Source organism: Equus przewalskii, chromosome 3 (assembly GCF_037783145.1).
Source record: "Equus przewalskii isolate Varuska chromosome 3, EquPr2, whole genome shotgun sequence".
Taxonomy (NCBI): domain Eukaryota; kingdom Metazoa; phylum Chordata; class Mammalia; order Perissodactyla; family Equidae; genus Equus; species Equus przewalskii.
Window position 1 is genome coordinate 59,940,429 of NC_091833.1, and position 18,332 is coordinate 59,958,760.

At 36.9% G+C, this 18,332-nt stretch overlaps 2 protein-coding genes across 7 annotated transcripts in view; one reads left to right on the forward strand and one right to left on the reverse strand.

The window, feature by feature from the left end:
• ART3 (ADP-ribosyltransferase 3 (inactive)) overlaps positions 1-18,332 on the reverse strand; it is a 118,724-nt gene that overhangs the window by 60,912 nt on the left and 39,480 nt on the right. The window lies entirely within an intron of this gene.
• CXCL11 (C-X-C motif chemokine ligand 11) lies at positions 9,141-11,321 on the forward strand. Its single transcript, XM_008537196.2, has 4 exons — positions 9,141-9,440; positions 10,029-10,155; positions 10,264-10,336; positions 10,572-11,321. The coding sequence occupies exons 1-4, from the start codon at positions 9,380-9,382 to the stop codon at positions 10,611-10,613; spliced, it is 303 nt and encodes a 100-aa protein (XP_008535418.1). The 5' UTR covers positions 9,141-9,379; the 3' UTR covers positions 10,614-11,321.

Genomic DNA, 18,332 nt, shown 5'->3' on the forward strand with positions numbered 1-18,332 from the left:
GGAAGGCTCTAAGGCCTTCATCTGGTATAAATTCCCAGGGATGGGGATTGACCTGCTGGCTGCCTACTGCACTGACTTCAGCTACTACCTCAGCCCCGAGTTTCTGTCCACCTTAGCTAACTGTAGAAAAGAACACAGGCTTCTTTCCTTTTTCTCTAACTCTGGAGTAAGCATCAGTTGTTCTGAAGTTTTCTAAGGCTCACTATTGCTAGTCACGATGAGGAAATAGAGGATAAACATTACTAATAAAGGGTAAGTTTTAGGAAGTCTCACAATAGTCATTCTCCTGGTATTTAATGAAACAAATTAAATGGGGCTCTAGACTTTCTCAAGCTTTCCTAATTGATTTCTCACCAGGACCCTTAGATTCTATTTATCTCAAATTGTTCCATACTTAGTCTTCCACTCCAATCTTCTTTTGAGTTTCCTATTTTCTAGGGAAGTTTGGTTCTGGGAGTTACACAGTCAGACCTCTGAGACTGTCTTTCACTCTGCTGTTTCATCACAGAAGAGAATTCGTGTGTGCTTTTTCACTGCTACTATCCCAACTCTGCTACTTACTAAACGTGTTAAATGATTTGGGGAAGAGTTAAAGCCTCATTTTCTTTTTTAAAAAGAGGATAGTGGTGCCCTTTTTTACAGAATTATTGTGAAGACTAGTGAGACACTATGTACAGTACCTGGCAAATGCAGGCATTCAACAAACGAAATTATTATAGTCTCCATCACCCATCCTGCTACTACCATATACTCAGCCCCCAACTGGTACAGATGTCAGGTGAGAGGCAGGAAACCAGAGCTGAGGAGCAAGCCACACTTCCCTGACCATACCTCTTGCTGCTGACCTACCCACACAATTAAAAGTAAGAACAGGAAGCAAGAAACATAGAAAGTAAGCTGGGTTGTGTACGCTGCTAAGGTGGAACCAGGAAGTTAGGAAAGTCTTAAAAATAGAAAAATGAAAAGATTGTTTTGTGGGATTTTTATTAAAAACGGAAATAGCATTCAGCATAATGTACAAAATAAAAATACACAGCTTATCTAAATACTTAAAAGAGTTGTTCTTGTTTTGAATCCAAAAGAAAGTAATTTATTCTAAGTATCACGATAATATGAGAAACAAAGTATTTGTAACAAAAAATGTCCTTCCAGTGCTTTTTTATTTTTTACATTCCTGACTATGTTTCCTATTTAAAACATTACATATAGTTAACCCTTAGTTTAAACTGGCAAGCCATGTGTACGGTAATGCTCCTTATAAATGGTCATTTTACTTGTCGTATTAAAAAGAACATACAAGTAAGTCCAAGGCAGCTTCATACCTTACACAAGTAGCTCCTCTAACATTCACATGCAGGACTCATCTGTCTAGGCAAGATCCTTTTGTATATTACAGTCCTTCCAACTAGCCCTGAAAGAATATCAGCGATTTTCCCCTCTCCTCCAGCTTGTCTGAGTAGCAGAGGAAACAAACTAATGATAACCGAAGCTACTGTACAATTTTCCCTCTTCTTACTGAATCGCTTCCTTCAATTAGTTGTTTGTAAAGTTGCTCATTACTAATCTCTCACGTTTCTATCCCCGAACAAGAGGCATGTTGTTTCCCAACTTGGAAAATTAACATGAATATCCACATTGACCTGGTGGTTGCAGACTGCAATCATTTTCCAAGTGGGCAATTTAAGGCCATGCACACAGCTGCCTTTGTTGTAAGAAAAACAATTTCTCTGAAGTTTATGGTGATGTTGAAGCTGCTGTGTACAACCCATTGCTCCTGGCTCAAAGACATGCAAATGGCAGTAAACATTCTGTGAGGAACATAGAGGATATGGAAAAGAGGGTTAATCTATCCAATAAAGTAAGAGAACTTGACTGATGGTTCTATGTACTATATTTTAACAATGAGGTTTTAAAATTTTACCTAAAATTCCAAAGGAAAGTAACTTATTTTCAGATCCATGTTCTTTTTTTTCCTTCTGAACTACTGTGACAACAAATAAAGTAAGCTTCTCTTTGACACTTCTTAATTATACTCTAATAAAATCAACTTGGCAGTGAACTTGGCAAAAAGTAACATTCCAGGGCCGGCCCAGTGGTGCAGCAGTTAATTTCGCATGTTTCGCTTCTTGGCGGCCCGGATCCCAGGTGTGGACATGGAACCACTTGGCAAGCCATGCTGTGGTAGGTGTCCCACATATTTAAAAAAAAAAAGTACAGGAAGATGGGCACGGATGTTAGCTCAGGGCCAGTCTTTCTCAGAAAAAAGAGGACTGGCAGATGTTAGCTCAGGGCCAATCTTCCTAGGAAAAAAAAAGTAACATTCCAAGGCAAGTAAACTGGTTATAGATAAAATAAACAATATTTATATACTATGCTTGGCCAGGTTAAAAAAAACAAATGATGGTTATTTGGTAACTTTCCTTCCAAAAAGGTAAACATTTAAGTTTTCTTTTCAAAAAAGGAATAATAGATCAAAAATCTTAATCAGGGGCCAGCCCAGGGGCCAAGTGGTTAAGTCTGCACGCTCCGCTTCAGCATCCCAGGGTTTCGCCTGTTCGGATCCTGGGCGCAGACATGGTGCCACTCACCAGGCCATGCTGGAACGGCGTCCCACATGGCACAGCCAGAGGCATTCACAACTAGAACGTGCAGCCGTGTGCTGGGGGTGCTTTGGGGAGAAGAATAAAAAAAGAAGAAGAAGAAGATTGGCAACAGTTGTTGGCTCAGGTGCCAATCTTTAAAAAAACAAAAAATTTTAACCAATTTCCAAGAAAATGAAAGAGTGGTAGTTCAATAAATCACGTGTATCTTATCCAGGAAATCCCCTCCTTTGCAATAAATTTAATTAAGACAATGGAAAACCACCCAACTCCAGGAACAAGGTACAGGTAGCCTGTATATGATCAGCATGAACAGATAGTTAAAAAGCAGCAAACTGAACTGTCAGTAACTATTTTTCAAATCTTCAACCACTGGAAGCTAAAAGCTTATTCTCTTTTTGCTTATCTTTCAGAGTAAAGAAAACTCTCTCCTGTAACATCAAAAATTTGGTACAGGGTTCAATACTATTTCATACAAGGTGTGCCAAGGGTGTGATTCCATTCCTCTGGTATTCTGGCAAGGAGAGGCAAGGCAGGTGGCTCTCTTAAGCATAGGAAGGTCAATGTGGTGATGCTAGCCACTGAAAATTGTCCCTTCTTTTGTGCGTGCACTTGAGACTGCAATGTTTGGTGTAGCACATATCAAGGATAAAGCTGTCTTATGAAATGTGAGCTCTGGTACAGGTACATCTCATTCTCAAATGCCAAACTGCATTAGCAGAGTACAGCTTTTGAAAATGTCTTATGTCAAAGTCCCAGAAAGAGATTACATATAGGGTCAAAAATATCCTTATTCAAAATTAACTGTCTCTTTGGAATGCTTTAAAACAGCAATAAAATATGCACTATTCCTTAATGCCTTAATAATTTTTTAAATTGTTTATACAATTTTTTCTAAGTTTTGGGGGGAAAAATACAGCCTTGCCCAGTGCCTAATGGCTGTCTTGAATACAGCCTGAGAATTTGATTTCTGGGAAGAGTATTTTGGTAATGTTAAAAGAAAACCACAGCAGTATTTCATTGAGCTTTCCTGAAGAATTCCATTGGCAGCTTCCCTAAATGCCTTAATCCCTTTATAAAAGAGCAACAAGTACTGTACTACTGTATTTTAAAGAATTATGGATTCTACATCAATCCGTTCAGGCTATTCATATTATTGTATGTGCTTATTACATGTGTGGCAACCACTTCCCTAGGAGTGAGTCATCTGCCTTCTATAAACCCACAACAATAGGATTCTGTTACATTATACTGATTTATAATAAATGGTAACGTAAGTTTCCATTTTAGCCCACTTTTCACTAATTTAACTGGACAAAATATTCTTGATATTCCTTTTTTTTGTAAGGCAGTATATTATCCAGAGACTTAGAGAATGGTGTGTTGGGAATTATCCTTAAATGCCTTGCATTAAAAATGTTTTCAAGTGGGAAGAGATTAAACTCTAACTGTGAAACCGTAAACAGTTAGCCATTGATGATTAAGGAGCTAGTAACTAAAGTCTTTTTCCCTTTTGCAATTACTGACTAAAGCTTTTTGTTGTTTACCCGCCCATTGTTAACTGTGCTTTTTAGGCAATATGCTATCTGACTCCCACTAGGTTCCTATAGATAACATCTCCCTGGTGCCTAGGTCAACATGGTACTGGGTGTTTGAGCTGTTTTTCAGGAATTAGAACCCCTTGTCCACTTCAGGCCAGCTGACACTACCAATACATCACGTATTGATGTACTGCCTGTGCAGGTCTCCAATAAGTGACCTTTTCACATAAAGAGGATAAAAACTCCACCCTCAGATCATAACTCCACCATTTTGTGAACATGCGCCCTATGAAGAGGCATGAAGTCTGACTACGCTTATTCAGATCATCAACTACCTCACCTCTCCTCATCTCCAATCATCTATCTCCACATTTCAGACCACCTTGCCCCCTACCCGATAAATATCCCTGAGTCCCCATTTTTGGGGAGGCAGATTTGAGACTTGATCTCCGGTTTCCTCACTTGGCTGCCTTGTGATTAAACTCTCTGCTGCAAACTCGTCATCTTGGTGTTTGTCTTTCTGGGCAACAGGCAAAATGAACTTGGTTCAGTAACAAAGCTAGAAGAAGAAATCACTATGCATTGAAGAAGACTTTGTGGAAGGTGATTACAAAATGGAGTCCCATACGTCAAGGGCATCTAAAATGGAGCCAGGAGGCCATTAGCGAAGTGAGGCTTATGCACGTCTCTACCCAGGTGGAATGTAAACTGTTGAACTGGGCTTTACTGCTATCATCCTGACCTTCTTCCAAGAAATAGGCTCACTCCCATATATAAGAACTTTTTGCCTTAGAGACGGCCTTAGCAACCAATCACATATAGCCAAGAAGTAACAGATGCTGCCAGCACCAATCACAAAACAACCTATGTAACTTTGCTGGAATTTGTCTCTTTTTGCCTTTATAAACACCTGCCTCTTTTGTTGTCCTTGGAGCACATTTGAGTTTCTACTTGAATCTGTGTCTCCCAAATTGCAATTCCTAAGACCCCAAATAAACATTTTTGATTCTCTTACACAGTTTATGCCTCTTACTCGTTGAGAGCTTCATGAAGATATCACAACTTAAAGGAAGGAAAGGAGAGGAAAGTGCTAGAGGAACCATATTATATGAAAAGAAAGAAGAGGGATCTCTCAAGCTCCCTAGATGAGGGGATGTTCTGAAAGAAATTAATCCTCCTCATGTGATATTAGAATGTATTTAGGCCAGAAGAAGTCATAGTCCTAAAGACACACATCTACAGAGACAGCAGAAATCAGGCAGACATAAGTTAGGAAGCTGCAAAAAAAAATTTTTGGTTTTTGAGGAAGATGGGCCCTGAGCTAACATCCATCACCAATCCTCCTTTTTGCTGAGGAAGACTGGCCCTGAGCTAACACGTGTGCCCACCTTCCTCTATCTTATATGTGAACACCTGTCACAGCATGGCTTGATAAGCAGTGCATAGGTCCACACCACTGAAGCGGAGCACACAAACTTAACCACTACGCCATCAGCCTGCCCAGGAAGCTGCAAAATTTGCAAGATCCAAGAAAGAACTTGGTTGGTTTTGTTCACTGCTCTAGCTTTGATACTCAAGAGTTCCAGGCATGTAAACAGACACCTAAAATAAATATTTCTTCAATGAATGAATGAACAAATGGACTACTGTAGAAAGGACTGGTGCTTTTCAGTAAACTTGAAGGCAAAGACTCTGGGAGGAAGAGGCAGTAAAGAGGGAGAGAGAGTTGAGGAAGGAGAGAGCATCCATTTTAGCACCTGCCAGAGCCTAACTAGGCTTACTTTCTGTGTGCTTCAAGAAAATGAGGTAAAAAGGTTAAAGCAAAAAACCGATCTCTCTCCCAACTCGGCATACTTTTGGATGGATTACCTGAGAACTTTCAGTGAAGTGAAGAAATAAAGCTTTCTCAGCATCCAAACTGCAATTTAGCTGTGAGGAAAAGCAGACAAGGCTGCACCTGCATGGGCAGGGATAGCCCTCCTCTTCTAGGGTCATCTACAAGCAGCAGCACCCTCCCTACAGACTACTGGTTGGTCTTCCTCAAAAAGGAAAAGGAAGGATTTTTTTTTCTTCTGTCTTCTCCTCTACCTCCTCTTAGAATATGTAGAAATGTATCCTGACACACAGAAAAATTAAGAGACCTGGCATAGTCTGCTATGAAAACTGTTATGTGAAAAATGTGTGTGTACATCCAAAGGGGAAGAAAACCAGTTTCCAATGTTTTTACAATATTATGTACTACTATTGTAGTAAAGGAAGACAATAAAACAACATACACAGAAGTCTGAGACAGAAAACTGTGACCCACGAGTTTTGTACCCAGCTAAGTAGTAATTTACACATAAAAGCAAAAGAAAGAGAGTCTGCTCATGTTTTATGTAAATCTGAATTACGCCTATTTGGAATAGTATAACATAGGATATTAATCCAGTCCTAGTTCATGCATAAATATTTTCAAGAATGTCAATTTCCAGAGGTTTTTCTTTTTTTTTTTTTTTTAAGATTTTATTTTTTCCTTTTTCTCCCCAAAGCCCCCCGGTACATAGTTGTGTATTCTTCGTTGTGGATTCTTCTAGTTGTGGCATGTGGGACACTGCCTCAGCGTGGTCTGATGAGCAGTGCCATGTCCGCGCCCAGGATTCGAACTAACGCCTGCAGCGGAGCACGCGAACTTAACCACTCGGCCACGGGGCCAGCCCAAGGTTTTTCTTTTTTTAAATTAATCAAGAATCACTGTTTAAGAGATTGCCTGACACCAAAGCTACATGACAGCGTAACTTTAGGTGGTAAACAGAAATATGCACTATTCTTTGTCTGTATTTTGTGAAACATGCTGTTATGTTTACACATTGAACTTCTTCTGTAAGTGATTTTCATGATTAGTATGTTACTTTTACCTTCAAATTATTATAATTTAAACTATTTTTCATACCTTATAACAATATCATCCAATCTTTTATTAAGTAACCATCCTTGTGCTAATGCTGAAAAATTCTCCAAAATTAGGTAGATGTGGTAGGTCAATTTAGGAAATAACAATATAAAATATTAGAGAGAATAATAACGGCAGTTGGGGCTGGCCTAGCGGCATAGTGGTTAGGTTAAGCTTGCATGCTCCGCTTCAGTGGTCCAGGGTTCGCGGATTCAGATCCTGGGCACAGACCTACACACCGCTCAACAAGCCATGCTTGTGACATCCCACATACAAAATAGAGGAAGACTGACACAGATGTTAGCTCAGCAACAATCTTCCTCAAGCAAAAACAGGAAGATTGGCAACAGATGTTAGCTCAGGGCCAATCTTTCCCACCAAAAATAATAAAATAAAATAATAACAGCAGTGAACACTTATTGAGTGCCGGAGACTCCTTTAAATGATTTACATGAATTACCTTTTTTAATACTTAGCTAATAATGGCCCTACGAAAAAGGTAGCATTATTATCCCCATTTATATCACCTATATAATGTAAATATATTACAAATACATAAATTATATTATAAATATTATAATATTTATACAGATAGTATAATACATAAATTATATTATAAATATTATAATATTTATACTATCTGTAGATGAGAAAACTGAGGCTCAAAAAGGTGAGGTAACTTGCTCAGGACCGCACAGTTAGTAAACAATAGAGCGTGGATTTGAAAATCGGCTTACTTCACAGTCTTCTCTGTTAACAATCATGCTCTACTGTATTTCTAATGCTAAGAAAATGAACAGCAGCATTAAAGAAAAAATAACGGATAAGGACTTATGAGATCTAAGAACATATTCTTTTTACTTTACCTTTTCTCCTGTGGGAAAATTAGTCTTGAATCACAGATGTTAAATGAATGAATGAAAAAGAAACAATATTCCAGGTACTTTGAGATTAATTAAAGACAGAGGTTTTAAACACTGGTAGTGGTTGCTAAAAGAATTTAAATGTAGGATATGTCTAAATAAATATATGATTTCAGGTTAAACTGTAAATGATAATTCTCAAAAGAGAAGTTAAATAATGTAAAATAATCATTTAAAAATAAACTACCTATCAATCCCAAATTATACCAACAAAATTAAGAAATAGGAAGAAATGTTTGAAAGAAAGTAACAGTGATTCTCTCATCTTACAAAGGGAGGAACTAGAAGATACTATTTATGGTATATATAAATAATTAGAAAAATTCAGATAAAATTTTTTTAAAGATTACTGGCAAAATGTAAAACAATGTATTCCTTTCAAATCACATAGGAAAAATACTTAAAAGAAACGAAAGAAAATATAAAGACAGAAAAGAAATAGCAAGGATTTTAAAAAGCTTAGATTACCAATTATACAGTAAATAATTAAATTCAACCAATTCAAGTCCCTTGGATATGATTTTTTTAAGTGTCTGCAAGTGATACATTTAAAACAAATAGATTCAGAAAGCTTAAAGAGGAAAAGGTAAAGGTAAATTTTAAAAAACAGGAGTTACATCAAAGTAGAAAACAAGAAGCAAAAACATCACATGAGAAAAGAGGACTAATTTTTTTTAAAATCCACAACTCATACAACTTTATGTACTAAATAACAGCGCTAAAATATAAAGTAAAAGTTGTTAAACATGCAAAAAGAAATGCATATAAATCCAGAAGTACATGGAGACTTTTTGGAGGTGCAATTACAGTCGGCAAAAATATAAATCTGGTTAAATAAAAGTCATCTGATGTCAAACAATGTAGGCTTTATACATATATACGATAAGAGTTAAATAGTGTTTTTTTAAGAATGTTCTTTTGTATAGTTATGTGAGGGATGGAGGGTAAAGGGACTGAAAATAGGAAGACAATCTTCCTGAATGAAAGAATGAATGACAATCAGAATTCGATTCCCAGAGTAGTCCAATAATTAAATACATTTCTAGGAAATGCCATCTTAAGGAGGCTGGCTCCCATTAGGCAGTACACTATTCTATATTGATACAGCTCTTTACTCTTTACAAAGTGCTTTCACATTCCTTTTACTTTCAACACTGTAACAAATAGGAAGAGACAGTGATATTTAGATGAGAACAAAATAGAAACTCTTGGAAACAAGAAAGGAGCATGACTCAAGGAGGGAAATTCCTGTTGCCTTAATAGGACTGTTGGTATATATAATGCCCCATATATACTGATTAAGAATTTACTTCCAGGTTCAGCATTTCTACTCCCTCCAAGAAGAGGATCAACACTGAAGTACCAGCAACAGCAGCAACAAACATGTGTGTGAAGGGCATGTCTACAGTCTTGGCTGTGATATTCTGTGCTATGATTGTTCAAGGTATATGGTACTTTTTACTTCTCAGCCTACAAATTTCTTTTCTAATGCTTCAAATGTCTTTTCTTGTACTTTTATCCTGAAAGATATAATAAATTTTTATTTAACCTCACACATTAGAAGTAATTACAGCTTTGGCAGAGAATGTTGGAAATGGAAATGTTTAAGGCACTAGATATGATTACTGAAACTAGAGATGATAAACTTAATGGAATTTTTGATTTGGCAAGAGCCTTTTAGCAATAGTTTTAAATGTCTGTTAACAAAATTTTATATGAGATAATATTGTTAGCTTCCTGGAAAAACTTCTGAGCAAATAAGCTCAAGAGGCATGAGGCAAATAAGCTTGATCTCCAATAAATTTCTTTCATGCTTCCTTTTATTCTTTAATGGTTTGCTTGCAAAATTTAAGAGAAAATCATCACCTTACTTTAAGCTCCTTTCCCAGTAACAGCAGCGTCAAGCGCTGTTTGACAAATTACTATCTTTACCCTTGATGAAAACTCAGCTCACATTCTTCACCAGGATTATAAACCACAGCCATCTGTTGCAATTAGATGCATTAGTAACTGATGCTATAATCTGTTCTAGGTTTCCCCATGTTCAAAGGAGGGCGTTGTCTTTGCATAGGCCCTGGAGTAAAAGCAGTGAAAGTGGCAGATATTGAGAAAGTCTCCATAATTTACCCAAGTAACAACTGTGACAAAATAGAATTGATGTAAGTAATGAATTCTCTGAACGTAACAATGGTGGAGGCTTTTAGGGGGTTTTTTGCTTATGTTTTTCCATCCAAAATTTAAGACTGTTCTGGATCTTCCTTTAACAGTATTACCCTGAAAGCACATAAAGGACAAAGATGCCTAAATCCCAAATCGAAGCAAGCAAACGCTATAATCAAGGTAGGTTACCAGACTACTTCCATTTTATAGTGTTTTATCCAAGACAGATCTTTTGAAAAAATAAACTAGACAACTGTAGAAAGATTCTGCCATGATCCTGTGTGAAGAGTTTTGATAAGGGGTCTCTGGTTATAATTAGCCTCTCTTTTCTGCTATATGTTTTCAACATTTCAACTCTTAACCATTGAGAAACAAGAACAGCCCAAGTTGTAAAACTCTCATTTTCTCGTTACAGAAAGCTGAAATAAGGAATTTCTTAAAATATCAAAATGTATGAAGTCCGGGAAAAGAGAATCTGAAAATCTAGAACAAGTTTAACTGTGACTACTGAAATAAGAGCTCTGCAAATGGAAACTGACTTTCTCCGGCCTGTTGCAATGTACATTTATGCCATTCTAGGTTAGGGAACCTTCTAGGACATTTGATGCTTATAATTATTCTGCTGTGATTATAAAACATTTCTGTCTTTAGAAGTTATCTGTCTGTACTTGATCTATATTCCATATTACACTCTGCAGTTACAACGGAGACATTGACATTATTACTGGATTCAAGACCATGTGAGTCAAAAGCATCCATGTGTGTAATAAACATTCCTCAAATAATTTTTAATGTAAATACACATTTCTTTTCCCAAAAATCACATAGCCCATACATACCTACGAAAAAAATTCTTCCTTTTTTTTTTATAAAAAGGCTGTCATTCATGAAATGTTCTATGAAAAAAATTATAAGTTAAGGGAAACTGGTAAGAGTGTAAATATTTCATAAGTGAATTAGTAGCTCTGGTCTTAATTTGATTTTTTAAACAACTTTTTTTTTCTTTGAGATGTTTTGAAGCAATTAGGATATGTATGTTTATTGTGCACTATGGTTTTATCTATTCTTATAAGTTACAAGACTATTTTGGACACATTTTAAATATAAAATGTTTTTGTCTATCAAAGAAAAATGTTGAAAAATAAATATATATGCAATCTGGCAATCACCTTTACTTTCTATGATTTCTTAGAAAAACATACTCTCTTTTTTCAGTCAGGCCTATACTATAAAATTTAGGGATACCTAAAATACTTTTACTTTGAAAAGAATGAAAATAATTTTCCTCTAATAAATTACCACAACTCTTCTTAAAACAGAAACCATTATACGTTTTCCAGAAATCTGAGATGCCTTTAGCAATTTTACCTTGTATTTCAAGAAGCATATAGCTACCTGTCATCACACAGAATTGTTTAGAAATGTATTTTAACGGGTAGCTGTGAAAGACAGCTGTCTTTTCTTTAAGGGGTCTTCCTAGGTTCAAATCCCCTTCTTACTTGGGAAAAATCCCTTATTATGTGAGTCTTAGTAGGAGCCAAAACGGAGAAGCAAAAGGAAGGAGATCTTCCCTGGCAGCCAGAACAAGGTCTCAGCCAGACCACTCCTACCCTACACACTTTGAACTCCAGCTAGCACCACAAAGATACTATCCGTAAGAAAATTATTTAAAGCAGCAGTAGCTGCAGTGTAAGTCTTACAGTAATGGCTTCCTTACACGTGCTCCTGTAGCACGACTTCGGCTAGTCTTTCCTGATACCTGGTTCCCTTAGGTTTTCGTCCATTTTCCAAGCCTGATTCTTAGCCTTCCTGTGGATTCTTCACCTACCAATTAAACTGCTTTTCTGCTGAAGATAGCTGGAGTTGGTTTCTCTGCATGTATGCAAAAATCTTAGCTGATACAGCACTCTTTATATAGACACCTCTACATTTGAAAAAATGAAAATATTTGTTACGAAATTACCAGAAGAATAATCAGGTATTTCCGTTTATTTGAAAACAAAAGAACAATTTTAATGTATCATTTCTGTATCCTTCCAGTTGATATCAAAGAGCCAACCATAAAGCAGTTCAGGGAATGGACAGAAAAGCAAATAGAAGAGGAGGGTCCCTAGAACCTAACAGGCCCTCTTACTGACTGGCTTTTTGACTGGTGTCTACAAGCAATAATGAGAAGCCAAAATGTTATCCAGGGGATTTTTATATAAATCTATATAATCTATATCATATATTTATACTATGATGTATAATATAAATGTATGATATATAACAAATATATATATATCATAAACCCTATACACATTAGACTTCTATATGAATCCCCTGGATAGTTTAAGATCTGGATCCAATATTTGATTTTTTTAGAGTATCTTTAAAAATAAAAATTCACTGAGTTAGGACTACATGATAAATTTGGTATTTTTTAAAAGTAAAGTAATATAGATCAGTAGATTATTATTGAGAAGACAACATACACTTAAATGTCTTCAGGGCAAAATAAACATAAGAAAGAATTAATATACTTGAGCCAAGATCCTTCCCACTTCAGTACCTTTGTACATACTATTCTCTCTGCCCATTTCTTCACTAAACTAATGCCTGCCTATTAGTCACTTATATCTCAGCTTAAATAACAATTTCTCCAACAGATCCTCTTTGAAACCACTCCTTCAATCTTAAGTAGATTAAGTATCCTATTTATTTGTTTTCTTAACACTCTCTACTTTTCCATCATATTATTTCTTGCAATTGTAACTAAAGAATTATTCCTACCTTTAAGATCTGCTCTCCCACAAGTGTAAGCTCAGGAAGAAATCCACTGCAGTCCTAGACTACAGAACAGTGCCTGGCACATACTGGACCCTCAATAAAATATTTGAGAATGGAATGACTGAATGGCAATAGAAATTAAGGGGAAAAGAACTTACATCAGACGAACAGCATGAAGGAATGCACAGTGGTAAGGTGAGCTTTGAAAATAATAATTAGATTGGTTTGGTTGGAGTGAAGGCTGAAGCGCAGGAAATGTCTAGCTAAACCACCTTAAATTTTACTCTCCATAAATGGGATTCATTAAACATTCATGAATAAGAGAATGACCCTATCAAAGTTAGTCCAAGTTATTCCAAATTATTCTGGGAAAGGCATAGAAGGTTGATGGGAACTGGGAAAGACTGGGAAAGGGAACATGTAGCCTTAGCTCGGTCTATATTTCCCAAACTTCATGTCATTCTCATACCATCTTCACAAATTTTTACCATATTTCTGATCAATCTTCAATATATTTTGCAAATTGTGTATCACCTTTATTTTGCTCACATATACATAAAAAGCAAACTTTCACTCCTGCACATGTGAACTATCACTTACTAGAGAAATAAAATGTAACAATAAAACGAAATACAATGAAATGACACTAAATCCCAGCAAGATACTATTGTATGTCAAAGGTTCTAGGCTTCAGGACTGCTCTGTATTTGTTAAAAAGGAGATTAACACAGTTGGTGAGGTGTTTGAAAGCCATACTAATATCAAATTGAGACTCTCCATAATTTAATCAGAGGGACTAAAGTTAAAAAGAGAACAATTAATTGATATTAAATGTTGTTATTCATGAACCTCCTGGTATTGTCCCACACTTGGGGAAATACTGGTTTGAAAAGTAGTAAGGGCAGTAAGTTAAACAGAATTACCGTACGACCCAGCAATTCGACTCCTAGGTACACACCCAAAAGAAGTGAGAAACAGTTGTTCAAGCAAAAACTTCATAAAGCACCATTCACAATAGCAAAAAGGTAGAAACACCCAAATGTCCATCAACAGATGAATGGAAAAAGAAAATGTGGTGTATACACACAAAGGAATACTATTCAGTCATAAAAAAGAATGAAATACTGATATACACTACAACATATATGAACCCTGAAAACATTAAGTAAAAGAAACCAGACAAAAAAGGCAACATATTGTATGAGTCCATTTACATGAAATATCCAGAATAGGCAAATCCATAGAAACAGAAAGCAGATTACTGGTTTTCAGGGGCAAGCGGGAGGAGGTAATGAGAAGTGACTGCTTAATGGGTACAGAGTTTCTGTTTGGGGTGATAAAGTTCTGGAACTAGATAAAAGTGATGATTATACAACACTGTAAACGTACTTAATGCCACTGAATTGTATACATACTTTTAAACGGTTAACACGGTAAGTTTTATGTTATATACATTTTACACAGTATAAAAATAACAAGGGCTAACCTAAGGTGGTAGTGGTGAAAACAGAAATATACTAGGACTACACTGCAAAAAGAGAATCAATAAGACTTAGTGATAGGCTGGATGTGACGGCTGAAGCTGAGGAAAGGAACCAAGGAAAATGCTAAGGATTTGAGTCTGACGTGGAGGCAGAGAGGGAATCAAGAAAAGCAGCTGAGGTTTTGAGGTTTAAAAAAATAGTACTGCCACTAAAAGAAATAGGTCAGGGGAAGATATGGTTTAACAAAGAAAACTACAGGCTGGGTTTTATACATTTGGAACCTGAGATGCCAAACATCCACAGTAATTCAGAAATTCAGAACTGTTTCCTCTAATTAACCAAGAGGAGTTTTCAAATATATATAGTAGTTTTGGATAAAACTGCTGGAAAAGCAAAGATCATATTTAATTATTTTTGGCTATTGAGTATGGTACTTAATATACCCATATGAAATTAATATACCTCTTTAGTACCTGTTTCTTAAAGATTTTCAGAACTAACCCATATAAATCCTTATGCTGTAGTCAATGCATTCTGTGAATTATAAATAGTACACTCACACACACACAATCGTCTGGGTTATTTGCAGGAGGGGGCAAGGCAGTGTTAGTTGCTTCTTCTTGCCTTGTCTGCGAATTTTGAGCCTGAGATCATTATGTACATTGCAACTATAGTTTTGCTTAAGTACTAAAGAAGAATAACTACACTTCCTGGAAATTCTGGCTCCATAAATTCAGATGTAGTTGCTTGATGCTGCTCAATAAACTGCTAGTATGTTGGAAATATCCTGAGGTAAACCACAGACTTCACATAACTTCCCATAAACCATGATTTAACATCCTTCAAATTGTTCACAAAGACAAATCATCAATAAGAGTTTGAAGAAAACCAAATGAGGATCTAAAATATGGAATAACATGCATTTTGAACTACATACTTAAGATTCCTCCTCCCAAAAGACAACTAACAATGAATCAGTTAAAAGTAGATCTTTTCTAAAGCTTTTGATTAGAAACGGAACAAAACATTCATAAAGTTCATTTTTACTTAAATCTTTGATTTATGAGAGGGAGGGGAGAAGGCACCATACTCAGGAAAACACATTTACCTTTATGGCACTCTCAAATGTTCTCTCTTCGCCCAAATGATTAAGCCTGCCATACAGCAGTCTCCCCTTATCCACAGTTTCACTTTTCATGGTTTTAGTTACCTGTGATCAACTGAAGTCCAAAAATATTAAACAGAAAATTGCAGAAATAAACAACTCATGTTTTAAATTGGTGCCATTCTGAGTAGCATGATGAAATCTCACACCATTCCGCTCCATCCCACTTGCACTACTACATCACAACGCCTAAGCCCTTCACCTCACTTCATTTCATCATGTAGGCATTGTATCATCTCACATAACCACAAAAGAAAAAAGGGGTGTACAGTACAATAAGGTATTTTGAGAGAGAGAGAGACCACATTCACATAACTTTTATTACAGTTTCTTGTTATTTTGTATTTTATTAGTTATTGTTGTTAATCTCTTAGTGTGCCTAATTTATAAATTAAACTTTATCATGGGTATGTACATATAGAAAAAAACATAGTACAGACAGGGTTCAGGACTATCCATGGTTTCAGGCATCCACTGGAGGTCTTGGAACATATTCCTCACAGATAAGGGGGCACTACTGTATTTGTAAACATCCTCCCAAATGCATGAGTTCAGAAACACAGTGCTCTATTTCAAGGTACGTTCATCTTTGTTATCTATTGCAACTCCAAAAAAAGAACAAGGCTGCCCCTACTTCCACCTCTACCTTGACCCTGGGCCTCTCTTCAACAAAGCCATATGCCTACGGCCTACCTGCCCTATTTTCATCACAGCCCAAGTTGTCACAAGACTCTGAAAATAAAATCATCTAAATTTAATATGTATGCCAATACAATAATATATCCATATTCTCTCTCACACACACACATATATATTTCATTTACCCCTTAAAAAAGACCATAGGAAGCAAAACAAAGATTTGGAACCTCTTGCCATTTATATTTAGCATCCATCCAAATGACATTACCTGAAAGTACAATTCATATCACATTTAATTTCTTCAATTCATCCCTTTCTATCCTATCTCTATGGTTAAAACTTTAGCCCAGGCCCTGACTGGCTCTTATCCAGACTACTGTAAGAGCCTCCTTAATCTCCCTGTCTCAGTCGTCCATCCTCCAACAGTGCTCCACAGTAACCTCTGACAAAGACTCTCTCCTTGACCAAGCTTTAGCTCGCTCCTCTGAATCTTCTTCTCAGCTAGGCCTCAACCTTTTGGATTCTTTGTTTGTCTTTGCAGAATCCAGTTTTAGCAAGAATCTTGCTAACAGCTCATTTAGCCAGAATCCCCCATCCTTGATATCTGATCACTCCTGATATCTGGTCAAATTCCTCATTTCCCACCATCCCTCTGTGATATCTGATCATTCTGACCTGCCTTCAGCAAGCATCCTGTTAGGTCAGTTTAGCAAAAATTACCCTATCCCCGTAAGACTTTTCCATCCATTAATCCCCCAGCCCAGACTCCTTAGTCATAAATCCCTACTTTTCCACACTGTATTCGGAACTGAGCCCAGTACTATACTGAGGTCTCTTTCCCTGTATTGCAACAGTTCCTAAACAAAATCTGTTTTTATCATGTTAACTATCATTCAACTCTGGTTTTCTTTGACATTTTCTAAAATGTAAATCTGATATTACTCTCCTTTTAAAATCTTTCAGGGGCCAGCCTGGTGGTGTAGTGCTTAAGTTCGCTTCAGCAGCCCCAGGATTTGCCGGTCTGGATCCTGGGTGCAGACCTACTCCACTCATCAGCCATGCTGTGGTGGCATCTTACATACCAAATAGAGGAAGATGGGCACAGATGCTGCTCAGTGACAATATTCCTCAAGCAAAAAGAGGAAGCCTGGCAACAGATGCTTGCTCAGGGCCAATCTTCCTCACCAAAAACAAAACAAAACAAAAACAAGAAGAAAATCCTTCAATACCTTCTCATTGTCTTCAGAATAAAGTCCACATTGCTTAGCCTCTCTCTCTGAATGCTGCTGCTCCCTAAAATCTCTACTCCAGTCATAATTATTTGCCATTTCCATGTTATTTTCTGTCTGAAATGCCCTTCTCCTTTATCCACTTGTCTAATACCTACTCATCCTTCAAGACTCTATTCAAGAGTTACCTGCTATAATCCTTTCCTGAGGCATTCCACACACATAAACTTTAGAATGGATCACTCTCCCCTTACCACCTCCACTATAACACATCATTCTTCCTATCTGCTTATGATGTCTTCCTCTCCTAGAAGATTCCAAGACTCCTTTCAGCAATTGTGGGATCTCTTTGACGGTTTCCAAGCTTCCTCGGCTGGCTGTCAGCCAACGGTTACCTTACAACACTTGCTTTTCCAGGACTGAGACCACGTCATATTAACTTGTACGCCTGTAGCACCCATGATACAGTTCCTTGGCAGACAGTCAATACTTGCTAATAAAAAAGGACTCTTGGTGCCCAGAGCACCAGAGACCAAAGGGCTTTCACCAGATTCTGCATAAAGTGGTGTTCTAGTTGTATAGTAAGTGATCTTCACATTTGTACAGCTAGCGCATCTCGTACTGAATAAGTGCTCTGAGTGCTCTTAGAACACTCATAGGTGCTTCAAATACTTGTGCTTTTCTAATTGATAGGAGTGATAGACTTGTGAAATCACTTATATTTTTTCATAAAGTTCTCGTCATTATTTTTCTGTTTAATATTTTTTTTTTTGAGGAAGATTAGCCCTGAGCTAACTATTGCCAGTACTCCTCTTTTTCCCGAGGAAGCCTGACCCTGAGCTAACATCCACACCCATCTTCCTCTACATTATATGTGGGATGCCTACCAC